The sequence below is a fragment of the Neopsephotus bourkii genome, unplaced genomic scaffold (assembly GCF_033783945.1).
Source record: "Neopsephotus bourkii isolate Nb327-2 ecotype Australia unplaced genomic scaffold, CSIRO-AGI_Nbou_v1 NB_318, whole genome shotgun sequence".
In the NCBI taxonomy this organism is placed as follows: Eukaryota; Metazoa; Chordata; class Aves; order Psittaciformes; family Psittacidae; genus Neopsephotus; species Neopsephotus bourkii.
In genome coordinates, this window is record NW_026900826.1 from 5,853,894 (window position 1) to 5,871,432 (window position 17,539).

Below are 17,539 nucleotides of genomic sequence, written 5' to 3' on the forward strand. Positions count from 1 at the left end.
AATTGCATGGGAACAGCAGGTAACTATTTTAGCAGGAAGTATGGATTACATTTCTAGTGATCACAGTAATTTCTAGAGTACACCATTATTTGCTTCTTTCTCAATATGGCTTTACTAGTGACTGTTCAGGAAACCAGGTTTAGAGCTTGGGGTTCCCCTCAAATCTGTATTGGGAATACAGAATACAACATAAGCCTACCCAAGTACTGGTCTCAAGGAAAAAAAAACAAACCATCAACCCAAGGATCAAGTGCGACTGACACTGATGTTCTAAGTATTTTTTCCTCTTTCACTACCAGCAATTAAAGCCTGTGTTCATTTCCCTAGAAGTGCTTTGTAGCCAACACTATTTCCAACTCTTCGTAACTTAAAATGCACCATTGCTAATGTATAGACCAATGGAATCTCTACTACAGAACAAGGACTTGTAACTATGTAAAGACAAGCTTCCAGTATTGTCAAGATGCAGGCCACTTACTTAATCGACAGCAGCAGTGCCACCTAATTGCTTAACATCACTGTCACTTCATGCTGTAGACAGCTACAAAGAAAACAGACCTGGTGTGACCCTGCCAAGATTAACCCATGGTTTGAGGAGGTCAGACTGTCCACAAACACTGCATCACCACTCTTTTAGTGAAGAAGGATGTTCACTTTGTCTAGAACACCACCAAATATGGCAATGAGTAGCCACTGTTGTTCTGTTTCCTCTCCAGTGTTCCTAGAATGAACCAAGAATAAAAACACAAAGTAAACTACAGGAAGAAACCACTGCTGGTCATGAACTTACTCTGCATATTGAGATCAGGTCTCTGTGGACTGGGTGTGCTGGTATTTCAGGCATTAAGAACTCTGGAACCAGAATTCCTATTAGCCACTAGGAAAGCTTTAAAGAATAGTACTCATGGGAACAGCTTTAAGACTTCTGGAGCAGTCAGCTGGTAGCTGACACTAGGAACTGGTAAACTAAGTGTTCCTTTCAATATTAAAACTGTCAGTTAACAACAGTACTATCTCCATGAAGTAATCCATTCTGTACTACTGTGTGCTGCTGAAGTTTAACCACTTCGGAGCCTCAAAAGAAGCTTGCACACTTTTAACGTATTCCTGAGACGGAGTCCAAGGTAAGTGGAGGCAGCATTCAGTTCTGTAGAGAATATATATTCTGTGTGTTTGAAGGCAACTTTAAGCTAGGACAGATTAATTCCCATTATTGAATGCACCTTTCTTAACCACAACAGAGCCCATTTCAATTGCATAAATGAAGTTTCAATAACCACATACCATATACACCGATTTGTTACTTAAAGCATATATTAAACTGGGCAAATACTTATTTTCCTTAGTACCTTGGATCTAGTCCTTTATTGCCATGCAGATAGCTATTTCATAGTGCTGTAATGCAGTTATAAACAAATATCTAAGCTGCTTAAGAAACCAGACTTGGTCGGTAGAAACAGGTATCTCAAGTTCCACACAGTGGACACTCAGGCACTGCCAAGTCCTCTTTCCCTTGGTTAGGTACACCTAATCTCACTTGCTCTGATGATGACCTGTCCCTATCCTCTCATCTGAAAATGATCATGCCCTCAACTTTGGGGATAGCAACCCAATGCTGAGACAAAACACAACTGAAACACTTCGAAACAGCAAAAGCAGTGGCCTCTCTTACAATGAAGTTATTCTCCCGCCCTCCCCAACTCTGCTTTAAACACAACTCAAGTTTTTGCTCATAAGGCCAAACCTCAAGTCAGTCCTCCATAGACATAAGCAGTGCCACACAGGACCTCTATTTGTTACAAACAATATTCAACTTCACTTTTTCCCCCATGTCGCACCTACTTCTTACAAAAAAGGAGAGAAGTGCCAAAAGACCCACACAAAAACACCACCACACACAACCCACAAACAGCACAGTCTGTAGAAGTTCCACTTCCAACTTCAAGAGCAAAGAGCATTTGCTGAAAGTCTATTCCTATAACCTACCATCACTAACAGAACAGAACTTGAGTCCTTACAGGGTTCTCAGACATTGTTCCTGCAGGGACTTTGCCTTCAAGGACTGGTAAGTGGAATGTGACACTGGCCATCAAATATGAACCCACTGGGGTCCACTGAGCCCTATCTGTTACCTGGAAGAAAAGCATTCCTACTCACAAAAGCACTCTGTGCCAGTTCCACCCCTTACTAAGGCATCTAGCGAATGTGAGCTTTAAGCATCTGTAATCAGGAATTCTTGACTACCCAAGAAGATGGAAAAAACTGCTTTGCCAAGCCAACAGCCACTGTGGAGCAAGTAAACAACTAACAGTTTGGATACAGTTCAGGAGACAGTTATGCATTTTCATCTCTCTTGCCATAAACATCTGAGCATATTTAAGCTGCTACTCTGTATCAGCAGGTAGGCCTATACCTTCCGCTTCCACCACAGCCCAGCAATTCCAAAAAGTCACTATATTCCAGTCTATTCAAGTCTTCCAGGCTACCCAAAGAACAGCTAGGGTATCCTAGAAACCTAAAAACCATCTGAATCGCCCTATCCTGGGAAGTTGTTTTGACTTTTCCACTTCAAGGACCAGAATGTTTTCACAGGAATTTTTGGTTTGCTGAATGTAGCAATTCTTAACCAATATAGTCGCTCTCAGTGTATATATTTAGAGTTGAGGGGAAGCACTGAAAAAGGCTTTGGAGACTACCAACAATACAGCTTCAAGCCCTGGAAACATGACTATGCATAAACAGTTTTTAATGGAGAAAAATAAAATCTAGCTGAAGGAATTCTGTTCTTAGTGGACTACTGTATTTTACTTGCTAAAGTCAAATACTTGTGGTTTTTTTTAAAGCAATTCAGAATTCAAAAACTATCAAGTTTACACAAGAACGTCAGCAGATAGCATATGGTACAGAAGAGATATGTAATACAATCATGTAATACATCAGATCCCACAGTATCCAAATTTATTATTCAGATTATGGCAGGAAAGATATCAGAAGACTCCTGACAGGAGTTGTGTGTCAGTCTAGCTTGCTTCCATACAAACTGTACCATTAAGAATCAACAAAAAATGATAGAACTAAATAAGATACAAGTCTAATTCAATGATGATTCCCATAACTAATTAGGTTTTCCCCTACATGACCACATCCTATTACTACAGTTCCTTCAAAATCGTATTTAGGTAGCAATCTGGAAGTGGAAATACCAAAACAGTGGAACCAATTATGCAAAATCCATGTTTAACTTCCCTTAGCAGAAGATACTGTACAATTACTTATTAATTCAGACTATGTAGATAGCTAATACCTCTGTGTTCAGAAAGCAAGGATGAGTGGTTTTGTAGCTTTATATCCTTTCTGGAATGAATCTCACAAAATCCGAAATCCCCAGTACATCTGTAGTGTAAGTATGACTGTTTTGAATTACTGTTATAAATCCTTTCGCACATTTCTCTTGCTTTAGGTATGTACTGCATGCAGCTGGGGATGTAGTGCAGGAAAACTAATTCTTTCATGATTAACAGAAATCAAATTCTTCTCAAATATTGAAAGAAAAAACAAATACTCAAACATAAAAGTATGCACTTGCTTTTGAGTACCATGAAAAGGCTTTTAAGATTAGGTTTAATGAAAGCACTCCTTCAATATGCCTCAAGAACACTGCTTTCACTTAACAAACGAAGTATTTTCAGTTCACATACCAAAACATCTGCAATACAATAGTTCAAAACCTGAGTGATCAGAAGGTGTACATGCAAGTACATACCAGAAGAACTACAACAGCTCAAAGCCTAACAGCTAACAGAAAGCTAATGCTGCACATATATACGTTTAGAATACCTAGGTAAACTTTTGGTCTTGGAATCTCCCTACTAACCCCCCACATCCGTAGTGCTTTTGTATCAAACAACCTATCAGAGTGTACAGGGGTTACAACTCAAAGGACTTCAAATGACTTGATTGCATTTTTTAACAATTAAATACACTCTGTACCAGTGTACTTCTTTACAAAGCTGGGAATAACATTGAGTTAAGAGTTACTGCAAAAGCAAATTTGGAAGCACTTAAGCATTTGTGCAGACTTGCATCCTTCAAAGCAGAAGAAAAAAACAAAACAAGATGAGACAACTTCTTGACTACTGCTTGGCGCTGCATATATATTACTGACAAGAGGTCCCAACTTCTGTCTTCCTGTATTTTTGCTATTAGCAATATACAACTCAAAGCACAGGAAAAGACATAAATCACTGCAAAAGATAACAGCCCACACTGGTAAACTGCCTAGAATGTCAAGGCTCACAAACGTTGTGGAATGTCAGACTGAAAACATAAGACTGTCCTAGGTGCAGGATCAAACATCTGGCAGCACATTATTTCAGAAGTCACAAGCAGGGAAGATTTTAAATTCATGTGTCAAGAACATTCAACATGTTTTATAAAGGGTATCAGGCTGCACTGTTCAGACTTGCGTATGACTTCAACACTTAAATTAGACAAGGCTGACCGAAAACTGGTTACAGACTCAGGCTCAGCTGATGAAGGTGATTCAGTGAGTGGTTCTGAGCTGGCAAGGAAAAAAAACCCTCACGCTTCCTGTACAGGCACAAGTGCAGCTAGACTGCTAGTCCTGTTTGAAGGATGCCAACAAAAACCTCTTATTTAGACTTCAGATTGCAGAACAAAGCACAAAAATAGCTTCTAGAAGCACATGCTTTTGCATAAACCATTTATGTTCCCTTCTTTGATGAAGTAGGCTAAACAAAGCTCTATCATCGTGCTACCCCAAGAGTATAAAGCAGTCACCTTTTGTACTATTACCCTTGACAGGCAGAAGTAACTTTCACCAGAGACACTTCTGGCAGCTAAAGAATGACCCAGATGACAGGAGAGTAAAGCACCAGACCTGTTTTATAGTTCCTTATACACTTTCAGAACTGTGTCATTCACAAAGCATGCTTCAGATCTGCTAACACCTGGGTTTAAAGTTCACAATTAGTTATTGAATTTAGTAAGTTATGTTAGTAGGCAAGTCTTCATACTTTAAAGTGCATCTTAAGTATGCTTCTCAATAAGCATCACTTTTGATAAATCTGACTTGAGCTCCAGTTACCAATACCACTTTGATTTTTCGGTTTCAATTAAATAACTTAGTCAAGCAGAGAGAACAGAGCCCATACACTGCCAGGACATGACTGCACACCTGGTCTCCCCAAAGGGCATGTGCATTTTTTAAGAGGTGAGGGTAGAAGGGGTGGAAATCAGTGGGTGGAGGGTAGGAAAGCTAGAAGATGAGGATGAGTCAGAAGATGAGGACAGCTGTACTTCCTGGGCAGGACAGTGACTGGCATCTCAGGAATGTGGGGAAGGGATCGGGAGATGGGAAAGACCCAACTGAGCCCAGGAAGGTCTGACTGAAACAGAAGCTCCTCGCACCCAAGCTCCCCCAGAAGGGCAGAAGGAGGCTAAGATTACACAAGAGTCTTAATGATTAGGTGAGGTGAATGCCTAAACAACTTATCAGAGTAAGAGACAGCTCTCGGTTCTGATCATAAGATAGGGAGGAAAAATTCCTCTCTACTTTCTGCCATGTTTCTCTGATATTTGTAAATACTTCTATATCCATGTAGTAGAAATAATAGAAGTCAAACAAAATACAACAGCTAACGAAGTCCTTTGGCTACACCAGTTTCAAAAATTAGCAAGCAGCCTATACACCAGCAGTACTTATACACAAGTGGTAGAGAGGAGATAAGGGGAGTGGAAGACACTTCCACAGGAGTAATAGGAATAGGCCAGAAAAGCCCCTTGACAGACAATAGGATAATGAGGAACTGAACAATTACCAACAGGTGAGAAAATGTCCAACAGAACCGTAGCTTGATTTTCCTCAGGTTTAGCCTTTACACTGATGTAAACTTTTGCTGCCCATATTCAATGAAGTTTAGATAGTACAGAGTGCCTTCATTCAAAAGGTAGCGACCCTTTCTTGCCAAAGTCTAGCAATTTCTGTGTTTGCTGTTGCCTTACTTTTGTAAAATACACACACTCTCTCGTCAGTTCTGAGAACTGCTTCTTTGGTTTTACTCCCTCTATTCTTGCACTGTCCACTGCTAGAACAAAACCTTTTTTAATTAGGTGTAAAATCCCTTTATAACATAGCTCTTATTGCTTTCCAGTAGCCACACACCATCCAGATACTGAATTCAGCTTCCCAAAAAAAAAAAAAAGGAGACTTAAGCACTTCATTACAATACCAGTTTACAAATCTGAAAAGGAAAGCCGATCAGTTTGTCATTTACAAGCCACATATTGTGGCAACAATCAGAACCAAAGGGGAGGCAAAAACCTGACAACTTAAGAGGCCAATCCCAAGTTAGTCTCTATCAGCAGAACTACAGCAATCTGTGTCAGAAGTCCTCATAGAGCTATAGTAAGCTCACTCCTGTGGTTACCCAGGGTCCTTGGAAAAGTGTAAGAGCTAGAAGCTGAGGAGGAAAGATTACCTCTTACCTTTTTGCTCACTTCCTCATCAGATGCACCAACTAAAACTAATTAGGTTTTACTGACATAAAGGGTTCTTCTGTAAGTCTGAAGACGTTTATTTACATGTTCTCTGTCTATACATTAATAATACATGCATGCTATATTAGAAGATAATTCTAAACATGCAAGTATTTCTGATTCCTTATGTTAAAGCTAGGAACAGGAGAGTACAAAAACCTTTATTCTTTGATGTAACTTGCAAAAGATCAGTGCATGATCAGTTAGATTGATGTCAATTTTAGATTAGCTCCTAAAAGTAGGAAGAGAGTAAACTGGTATTTATGAATGAAAGATATTTTAAATTATTACAAAAGGGGCTGAGAAGACTTCTCTAAAGAGATGTGCAACTTCTTAGTGTTTCAAGCAAGGAAACGTACTTCCCACATTAAGATGAGAAGTGACAGGATGAGAGGAAACTGCTTCAAGTTGCACCATGGGAGGTTTAGATTGGATATCTGGGAAAAAAACTGTTCTTCACCCAAAGAGTTCTCAAGCACTGGAACAGGCTGCCCAGGGAACTGGTTGAGGTTGAGTCACCCTCCCTGGAGGTATTTAAAAGATATGTAAATGTAGCACTAAGTGACATGGCTTAGTGGTGGACTTGGCACTATTGGGTTAATGGTTGCAGTTGATGAAATGGAAGGTCTTTTTCAACTGAAATGATTACTAGGATTTTACTGAGAACTCAGTAAAAGCTTGGTAACATTTCACTGGTTAGCTATCACAAAGGCTCTAATAAGCTCATTCTAGCTTTCCTCATTCCACACATGCAGCAACTAAGACTGGAGCAGGTTATCCCTTCAAGTTAGGCAAAAATGGCTGCAAATAATTTAGTTAAACTACTAATAGCATTGTCATCCCATTTACTTCACAACAACGTCGTTACATATGGAGGGGGGGGAAAAACCACAACTGCGTAAGGCAAAACAAGTTATGAGAAAAATGCTTAAAACATGTATACATATACAATTATGTGCCCAGTTTTCAGCTGCAAAAACTCCATTTAGGTAACACTCTGCATAAATCAGTGTTACTTGAAAAAGCTCTCCAATACACACAAGATATGAATAAACCATTGTAGAGAACTAAACTAGAAAGAAAGAGTGAAGGATGCACACAATGTAAACCCGTAAACAAAACACAAGTATGAATCACTAACTTTGCTATTGACCACGCTACTGTGTTTTATAGATTGGCCAGACAAACACCATACAGCTGGAAGATTTTTCCACTAATGCACCTCTAGACATAATGCAAAGCACATGCTGTTACCCTCTCTACTATTCCACATTTGGCAGAGAGCAAGGTTTGAGCTTATGCTGCTGTCTGCAGCACCAGACAGAAAAGCACCCTTCCAACACAGAAGCATCAGTGCCTTGATTTTCTTGCAGGAAAAGACTTAAAATAGTGAGGTTCACATCACACATTAGCTATTTTAGGACCAAATCCTAAAGGCTAGCAAGTCCCTTCAGGCCAAGTTGAGTAATTTTCATTTCTTCAAACTTTTACAGGTACTACAACTAATCAAGACATCCCCAACATCTTCATGGATTGGGCTATAAGTATCTGACCACTAGTGTTACCAAGTTATGTTGAACTGTTAAAGGTTCCTTCTTACGAATCATCTTCCATCTTTGTTGAAGATGTAGAAACAGGAAGACACAAATATACCAAGATAAAACAGGCTGTGGTGCTACAGAAAAAGGTTTAGCATTGAAAATGTGGTTAAAACCAACACATGAACACTTCTTTTTTTAAGGGAATTGGACAACCCCGGCTTGCTCAACAGTTTGTGAGGTAATCCAGATACTGCTGAACCTGCTTTCTCTTGGAGTTTTTCCCCTCTCACTCTCCCCAGCAAAGTGGTACAAAACTGAAGTAGAGATAATATACAAAGATCACGCAAAAGCAGACAAAGTTGATCACTGGTGGGTTGTTCCTGGGGTGTTTATTTGGTTTTGCCTTTTGCTGTTTGCCTGTTATAAAAATGGTAGCAGTTTATGCCATATAAACAGTATTATGTTTGCTGATGAATGTTCCATCTTTCATCCTTAAAGCTCACAGCGCCCTGAGGAACAATCTTTCCCTGAAGACTACGGAGCTACTTTAAATGAAAGGTTCAAGATCATGTCACATTAATGTGACGAGTTTTTGTAACACAATACAGATTCCCTATCCAACTCTAAAAGATCCTCCAATGCACCTCCATGAACTACCTAATGACATTACCAAGGTCCAAACTCACAGTAAGCAAAGAGCAAAAGCCACAAAGTGCACCTGATGTTACATTTCACTTCAAGTAAGTTCCAGCTTAGTTTCACAGAGGTTTCCTAACATTAGGGATCCACTACTTTACTGGAGTGGGTCTACTTTACACTTACCTGCAACTTGCAAGTCTTTGAACCTGTGTATTGTGTAAGCTGTTCGGAGGCTCTGGTTTACTTTGAATTAAAAAAAATAAAACTGTTTCAACTGAGGAGCAAGTGGCTGCATGGTACCGCACTTAGTTGCTAGCTGGGCTTAAACCACAACAAAAGTGAAAGAAATGGATGCATTTCAAAAGTAAAAACATTATAAGTAAAATCAACAGCTGCCACATGTCCCCCAAAACTGTCAGCTTTAATGCAGTTTGTCCCACTGTTGCTCATTCCCACCTTGTACTACAGCACACAACCATGAAACAGCTCACTCACCATTCCATGTCTGCACCTCTGAAACCACACTATTACCTGGATATAGATGCTGATCTGGATAGAAAACAAACCAGCAGAAAAGGTCCTACTGCTAAGTTGCACAGAGCCAGCACACCTGAGTGGGGCAGTGCACCACCACACAGAGACTACTGAAAGAACATATACACCAGCATCACCTCTGTGCTCTGCCATATGAGACTACCTGAGAAGCATGAAACAACTACAGCTATGTTAATGGTAACTCAGCACCCTTCACTGTGGGCCCTGCCAGAACAGCAAAAGGTCTCTCTAAGGTCTACAGAGACAAAATAGCAGAAAAACCCCTTCAATTAGAGAACACAAAGCACTCCTTTGACATTTTGCCCCCTGCACTCCCCCAGTCAAAACTGTCAAGACAAGAATAAAAGAAATAATGTGACTTTTTTCATAGAGCACTGAGAATGAGCATAAAGTTTCAGGATATTAGTAGTGTGAATCATGTTTGTAAGCAGTTCCTGTAAGTGCTGCCAGGCAATCCTTCTGCCAGCTAAGCTACAAAATACTACCTTCCCATGGTTATCAAACATTTATTTGGGCATAATTCTTAATTAGCACTTTTAAAAATAATCTTTTCTGGGTTTGTTGTAATTATTCCTTTTGAACAGTCTTTAAAAATGCAGTTCACATTAGCTTGAGATCTCACAGTGAAAAGATTAATTCAAGACTACTTAAGTATCAAATTAAAAGCTGGAGAGTAACTGCCTGAACAGTTCTATGAAACTGGTATCTTATGGAAAAAAACAGTTGTTTTACTTGGATAAAGTAAAACTTGTTGAATATCCTACCAATTAGTTATATATACTTACAAGAACTGTATTTTGATTAAAACCTTTCCTTAAAAATCAATTAATGGATCCACAGCAGATCAACTAGTAGACTCACTGTTCTCAAAGTATTATTAACAGGTGGACACCTCTGAAGGACCTACACCAAGTATTTCCATCCCATTTAACATGTCAGCAACCTAGACAATGACACATCATCTCTACCAGGAAGTCTGAAGGTGCCACAGGTGCCTGTGACCACGGGAACCAGTACTGAGGAGCAAAGGTTGATCTGAACCACCTGGCTAAACAATCAACTCAAGAAGCAACACATATGCCTCAGTCAAAGCTCCTTACCAGCAACAGGACAGTGAGAGCTGAAGGTATTGCTATGGCTGGCTATGACAGAAGTTTTAGTTTCCTAGCCTCTGCAATGCTTTATTTAAATCAGAGACCTGTGCTCAACATAGGTGCGAAGAGACAACGGTGCTTGCCTCAGGAAGTGAAAACACAGGCACGGGCAATAGGAGGGACATCCTTCCAAAGACACTGAGAGCAAAGGGCACAAGCTAATACTGCATTTAAGTCAGTAAAGCGCTGAATACACAAGCACTAAGTTGGGTCAGTCTTCAAAACTTAACCTTAGTTAAGCTTTAGCAGGTATAATGCAAAAACTTTCCAAGCACCTTAACTTTCGGGTTATGGATGTTAGCCTACTTTATTGTCACACGAGATTTTTTTACTACTGACTCCAAGTTCTTGAGTAACAGGTAGTCTTAATTATTATTCGGATTACTTCACTATGAAAGCTATTATCAATGATAAGGAGTCAATCACCAAAGACAAATCGAGCTCAACTCCTAAAGCTCAGTTTTTCCTCACCCTAGCACCGGTACGTTTGCCTGATACCGCGTCCCCTCATCACAACAGGCGTTCAAGAAACAGGACCCGCAGCTGCCGTACCCGAACACCCGCTTCGGGAGCTGCGGTTGCGGTACCAAGTCAAGTGTTCCCGCCGCCGGACGCCAGGCACCCGCTCGCAGGTGGCCGGAGCAGACGCCGCTACTGGGACACGAGTTCCTTGGTCCCCAGGCAGAAGCCCCTCACGAAGCGCCCTTAGAAGCGCAGATGCGTCACCTGTTGTTCAACAACGCCTTGGCGCCACCTTCGCACCAAGTTTTTCTTACCTGAGGACACCAACGCTCAAAGCCTCTTTAGACCACAATAGGCGGCAAACGACGGGACGCGCTACCCGTGTTGCCCCGGCGGCGACACTGGCCCGGGGTCCCCGGGGCTGGCCGCTTCTCGGCAAGTGCCTGGCTCGGCCCCGCTCCCCACACGACGGCGCCGGTTACACAACCGCACCCTCTGAGCGGCGCGGGGCAGAGAGCGCTGCCCGCGGCCCGTTCCCGGCAGGGCACGGTCAGACGCGGCAGGCGGGGGCCGAGAGCCACTGCTCGGCCCCTCTACCCCCCCCCCCCGAGCAACCCGCGCCCGCCCCGCTCCGCGCTTACCATCGCGGCGGCTCCGCTGCCCGCGGCTCTGCCCAGACTCGCCGGCGCCCCGGGACTGACGGGCGGGAGAACGGAGGGAGGGGGGGCAGGGAGGGAGCGAGCCCGCCTTCCCCGCGCGCGCAGCTCGCGGCCGGGGCGGGGCGCAGGCGGCGCGGGCACAGCGGCCCCGCGAGCGGCGGCGCTCGCGCCAGCAGGGGAAAGCTGGAGGCAGGCGGCGGCGGGAACTACTGCCCCGCGCGCGCCGCGTGTCCATAAATGGAGAACTCGCCGCGGCGCAGCCAATGGCCGCGCGCCGGGACGTCATCCCCTGAGGGAATCCCGGCGCGGCGGCGTGCGCCCCCTCGCGCCGCCACCCCCGCGGCACGTCCCGGCTCAGGCACCGGCCCCGGCGCTTCCGCCCCGCGCACCCGCAGCCCCTAGGGAAGCACCGAGCACCCGGTGCCAGAGGTGCATGAAACGAGCCGGGTTGTGGGCACACAGACGCAACGAACGCGGGCGCTGGCCGCTGCCGTCCGCCCGGTGCTGCTCATGGTCGTTCTGAGCAGAACACAATCAGTGCAAGTCCCGGGGACTGCGTTTGTTAAGGACCAAGGTAAAGATACCCACAGCCGAGGGCTGTAGTCCTGCTAACAAACTGCCCTCCTCGGGCTCGAAGCCCTGTGGTTGGTTGGCTTCCACGGATTTCTAACAGCCGCTCCTAAACTAGAATATAAATAAAATGGGAATACCATAATGTAACAGTCATAACAACAGCCAGACACTGAGTCATCTGTTAACATCGCTTCTGAACCACCTTGAAAAGCACTCTCGATAGGTGTAGTTCCTGGTTTTCCTCATTAAATATTACTCGGTTTAGTTCATTCCCTATTGAAAAACAAAGTTACAGGGGGAAAACCCCCAATGGTTTACACAGAACATAGTTAGTCCATTATTATTGTTTGTTTTTATAAACAAACAAAATACAGACCAGCTTCCACATCAATACAGACATGAGGTATAAGCGGATTCCCTTCCGACTTTTTGGAGAGCTGCTCTGGCTTCTCTGGGGCAGGTGCTGGATCTGCAGCGAGACCTGCCCGAACAGAGGAAGGGCAGCAGGATCAGCATGATAGTCTGCAGACGTTAAACACTGCTGATGACGTGTTACAAATTCAAACCGCCCTGATGTGCTCGATACAATGGGACAAAATTTAAACTGTTAATCTGGCCCCTTCCTGGGCTCCACACACTGGTGGTTTGGATGAAACACAACAGCCCCGGGGGCATGCTTCATCCTTGGGTTTGAAGAATACCAAAACACTTCCTCAGCTCAGCTGGGTTTACAACACTGTGTGATTACTGATCATGTGAAGGTTGGGATTTCCATAGTGGATTGTGTGTTAGCTGACATCAATACGAGAGGTAGGAAGTATTTTCATTGAGAAAGTAATTGGTGGTGAATATGAGCTACAACAGTTATTAAAGTAAAACATAATGCTAGATAACGCTAGAAGTGAGCAAAATTTCACACGAGTTTCACACTTTGATTCCCAGCAGAAGGTAACAGCAATTTTATGGAAATAGGACGAAAATAGTTTGCCTAGTATTTCATTTGAATATGGAAATGTTACATAAATTTATAAGACTGCTAAAGAGTGGTGGGAAAAAAACAATCCTGTAAGAATCCCAAGAGTGAATATAAGGCTGAAAAACAAAAGAGAATCTATACTGGTTTGGTAGGCTTTTTCCCATTTGCTTTGGATGCGGGTCTTTTTTAATGTCTAGGTTAATTTTCTTAAGACAGACATATTTGTATGTATGTGCGTTTACTTACATACAACATCTATGTTGTATGAAAAAAGTTATGAAAAAAGCAGAGAAACTAGGCTGTAGGAGGAGAGTAAAAAAGTGCATTCACACTGGAGAGCTAATGGAGAAACTGGTCCTGAGCTCACTGCAGTTTACAGGTGTTGCTGGGGGCCACCTACTCTAGATGGACTATAAGACAGTTTTCAACAAAAATTGTGGGGACAAAGGTATCAGTGCTCTGCATCTGCAGGAACCTTTGCTTAGCTCTGTGTGTACCAAGCACAGCTGAGTTTACAATGAACTCTTTTCATGCTTCTAAACATATTCATTTAAATCTGCTTATTTTAATGATAAAGATCTAATTCCCAAACTGTCTGTTTTAAGTGATTTATACTTATTCAACATCCATGCTTAGAAGCAGGGGAAGGCATTTCCCTTCCAATGTCAGTGGTGGTGTGCCTGAATGTTCTGCATGCCTGGGCTCCTCCAGCCCATAATGTGCCATAGTCATCTCCAGGAAAGCCAGAACCCACATTTTCATCTTGGAGAGCTCCAGTGGAGTAAAAAGGAATCTCTGTACTTTTAAATTATGCACAAAACTTAGAAGTGGTGAAGTGTCTGTCACAACATACATACGGACAGGTTACCTTTAAAAGACCTAACTTGAAAAGATGTAAGTCCCTGCATCAAGAACTTGCATCCGTTTTTTCAGTGCATGTATTGTCTGACAGAGTTGTGTTGTGCTACCAACACCTACCAGCTCACGCACAGGAGTGCCAGCATTGAGAATTATTTTGAGGATATTTTCTGGCTGCAAGCCGTTGCAGCACTTGGTCCTCCTGATACAGGTCACTAGTGCTAAGCTTCAGGAAAACATTTAAGAACAAGCTTCACTTCAGTGCCTGAGGAGGTTTTATTGGCTTGGCATTCAGGACTCTGTCCAAGGTGGGTACAGGCTACTGATGGGAGTGACTACAGCTTCTTTGCCATCATCTGATATGGGGCCCACTTCACACCATGCAGTGACTCAAGAGAGAAGCTGTTGCCTCCACAGTGCATCTGGTAACTCACACGTGTCTCCAGCTACCCACTGTCTGAGTGACACAGGGTGCCAGCACTGATGCTGAAATCTATAAGGACGACACTGTCTGAAAAAAGAACATGGTCCTTACCTCTAGAAGCCCACAGACCACAACTTTTCCTTGTCTTCCGTTCCAAAAATATTATTGTGGCTTCAGAAAGAAATAATACTTATGAGAAGCCAGTGAATGTGGAAAAGATGAGAAATCCTAATGAAATATGCAGTGCCCTGACTGCCTTCTAAGTGGTTAAAACTGACAGCAAAGGAAAAAAAAGAAAAAGGCATTGCTGCTTTCCTCTTCCTTACAAAACGTATTCAGAGGAAGTTTTACAAACCACGTATTGGTCTTCTGTTGGCCAGAATAATTTAAGTAATAATTTAATTAATGCCTGAAAGCCACTAAAATAAGGCTTAATGCCCTTAACAAGCCATCGTACTTCTAGTCAGAAAACCACACATTTTGGTATTTCTTGGAAAGATGAAGGATTTGTGTCACAGAAAAACAAACAGTATAAAATTAAAAATTCAATGCAATTTTTTGCTGTATCTGATTTCTAAGGAATAAACAGAATAAACAGACACTTTATAATCTCACTGCTAAAATGCAGATGGCTACATTCTGCCCTCAGCTACATTTGTCAAATACAGATTTCTACTTACATAAAATAAAGAATGGATTCAGCAATTTCTCCTTGTAAAATGAAGTGACAAACAAAATGGCATGTATCAAACAAAGGCAGGAGCATTTTTACTCAAAATGTGATGAAATCGCTTCAGTCATTAGGACAGTTTTCCATGTTGGAGAACAGCACAATTTCAGCTTTCTTTCATTACCTTTCTCTGCAGCTAACACAGTGTCTCCCTTCCTTCCTCTCTTCTGTTTGCCTTAGAGAATCGTATCTGTTCAGAAGATATGCTTATTATCATGTTTAACATATCCATCTAAAATACCACTGCAGTAAAAAGTACAGTAGCAAAGTGAACAGCCCTTTTCAGCCAGTGGTTTGTTGTCTGGGGTGGGTTTTTTTGGAGGATAAACAACATGTGTCCCTCTGGCTCTGGATCTGATTAAGAGAAGCCTCAGACATAAGAGATACTCAGAATTCATGGAGTTGAATTCTTTTCTAGCTGCAAACCAAAATGCATGAATAATGTTGTTATTTGCAAGGCTGGTAGAAATCTGGAAGAAGTCCACAGGAACGCAGAAACCAAGGAGTTTTGCTGCCTGTGTTCCTGTGACTGACTTCAGTCAAGCTGTGGGTTCACATCACCAAAAGTACAAGAATTGATTGGGTTATTTTCTTCATCAGAGGGAGATTTTTTGAAACATTACACAAGCTTTTAAGATCAAAACTTTATGTTATGATGAGCAACCTGATCTAACATCAACAGTAGCCCTACTTTGAACTGGGAGTTGGAACAGATTCTCTTCTAAGGGTTCCTTCCAGCCTAAATTGCTCCATTCTGTAATTCTGTGATTATTTAAAATGGAGTTCCATTCATGAGTGAGACAGTTGAACAATCCAGAATAAATTAACATTACTGATATTGTGCTTTGATAAGGAAAGTGATCTGAACTGGCCTTTAAGAAAATAAATCTATGTATTCAGTATCAATTACACAGAAGATGTAATGATGTAAAATACAAGTTTAGTACTGTTTTAGTTAGAACCATCAAGGAAGTGATGTAAGTATAAAAATAATGATCTCTGATAACACAAAATGAAAAGAACATTTGGGTGGGTCAAGCCAAAGATCATTCACCTCAGTGTCCTGTATCAGGCAGTGGCTGGTACAGGTGCCTAGGGAAGAGTGCAGGAACAGACAAGCATTTACATGTCAGCTCCCCATCCTTCGTCCCCTGCCATGCTGAACTCTGTTGTCACACACAGGCTACAGGGACAAAGTGAACTGAGAGCAGGTACCGAGGTACCTGTTAATGTTGTTTTCAAGACTGCAGTAGGAGGTACAGATGTTGTCATATTTGTAAATTAAAATAATCAATTTGCTTTAAATAACAATTTGCTTTTGATCCCTGCTCCTGCAGACATACAACCTCCTAAAAACACTGAATATCCAAAAAGCAAGAAAAATCACGCTGGACATTTCCTTTCTTGCAGGTTTTATAGATTCAGGCTGGATAAAACCCTCAACAACTGCATTTGGCCTCATCAGTAACCTCGCTTGGAGCAGGAGGTTGGCCAAGTGTCCTCCTGGGGTCCATGCTAACCTGAATGATTCCACAATCCTATGATTCTCAGTTGGTTACTATCCTATTTTGAAAGCAGCTATGGCATGTTTTGTTTCTAGGCCAAACCTTTGATGTGGGAATCACTTTAAAATAAATAGGTCAATCAGAGTGTGGATTCAGCCCTGCCTTGCTTTTTACAATAATTGTGTACGCTGTAACACTTTTATCCTTTGCATCTGCCAAAACCCCAGTCCTGCAATATTTCCCCTATACAACAGTAGAAGATGTTGTATATATTTTAACCAAAGCCAGAGACAATCTGCTATTTCTAAGTGAACTGATGCAGTAAGTTTGTCTGCAATTTTACTTACCCTTTGTTTACCCAAGGTGGTTTGTACTAAAATCCAAAGAATGACGTAGGCAGGAAGTAAAAGTGCAGGCAGACACACCCTCTAAGGACTTTGCTTTTCCCTTGGATCATATGCCTCTGCTGAGCAAAGGACAGATCATCTTTGCTGTGGTACGTAAAGTTTTACTGAAGCTACATGTTAGATCTTGTTTGAAAAAGATAACCCAGAAATCTTATAAACAAAACTATTATTTGTCATTGATTTTAACAATCTTGCATTCTATCAGGATTTGTTACACGCTGTGGAAAAATCCATACTTCAGTCACACTCTCATGTCATTCCGAGGAACTACTGCTTTGGCAACACCGAACTTTCTTTCCGGAGGCCGTGTGCTGGTGCGGGAGCCGCAGGCCTGGCCCCGCTCCGCAGCTCCGTCGCTGACCCCGCCGCAGGGACCCCAGCCGTTGTTTGCGGGGTCTCTCCCTCCCTCCCTCGCACCGCTGTGCAACCTGAGCGGAAGCGATGGCCCGAGGGGCTTGTCCTGGCGGCTGGAATATTCACGTGTTCCCATCCCGTGCC

The 17,539-nt window shown here is 42.4% G+C and overlaps 1 protein-coding gene across 3 annotated transcripts in view; it reads right to left on the reverse strand.

The window, feature by feature from the left end:
• The window catches only part of MYO1E (myosin IE), a 114,609-nt gene that overhangs the window by 72,293 nt on the left and 24,777 nt on the right, over window positions 1-17,539 (reverse strand). The window contains exon 1 of one of the 3 annotated variants that reach the window (XM_061347522.1): window positions 11,551-11,595. The exons of 1 other annotated variant lie outside the window; for it this stretch is intronic. In XM_061347522.1, the coding sequence (XP_061203506.1) occupies window positions 11,551-11,553 (3 nt within the window). In that variant the 5' untranslated portion in view covers window positions 11,554-11,595. Of the gene's footprint in view, window positions 1-11,223; window positions 11,461-11,550; window positions 11,596-17,539 lie in introns of those variants that run through there. One more of the 3 variants, XM_061347523.1, reaches the window with a different exon arrangement.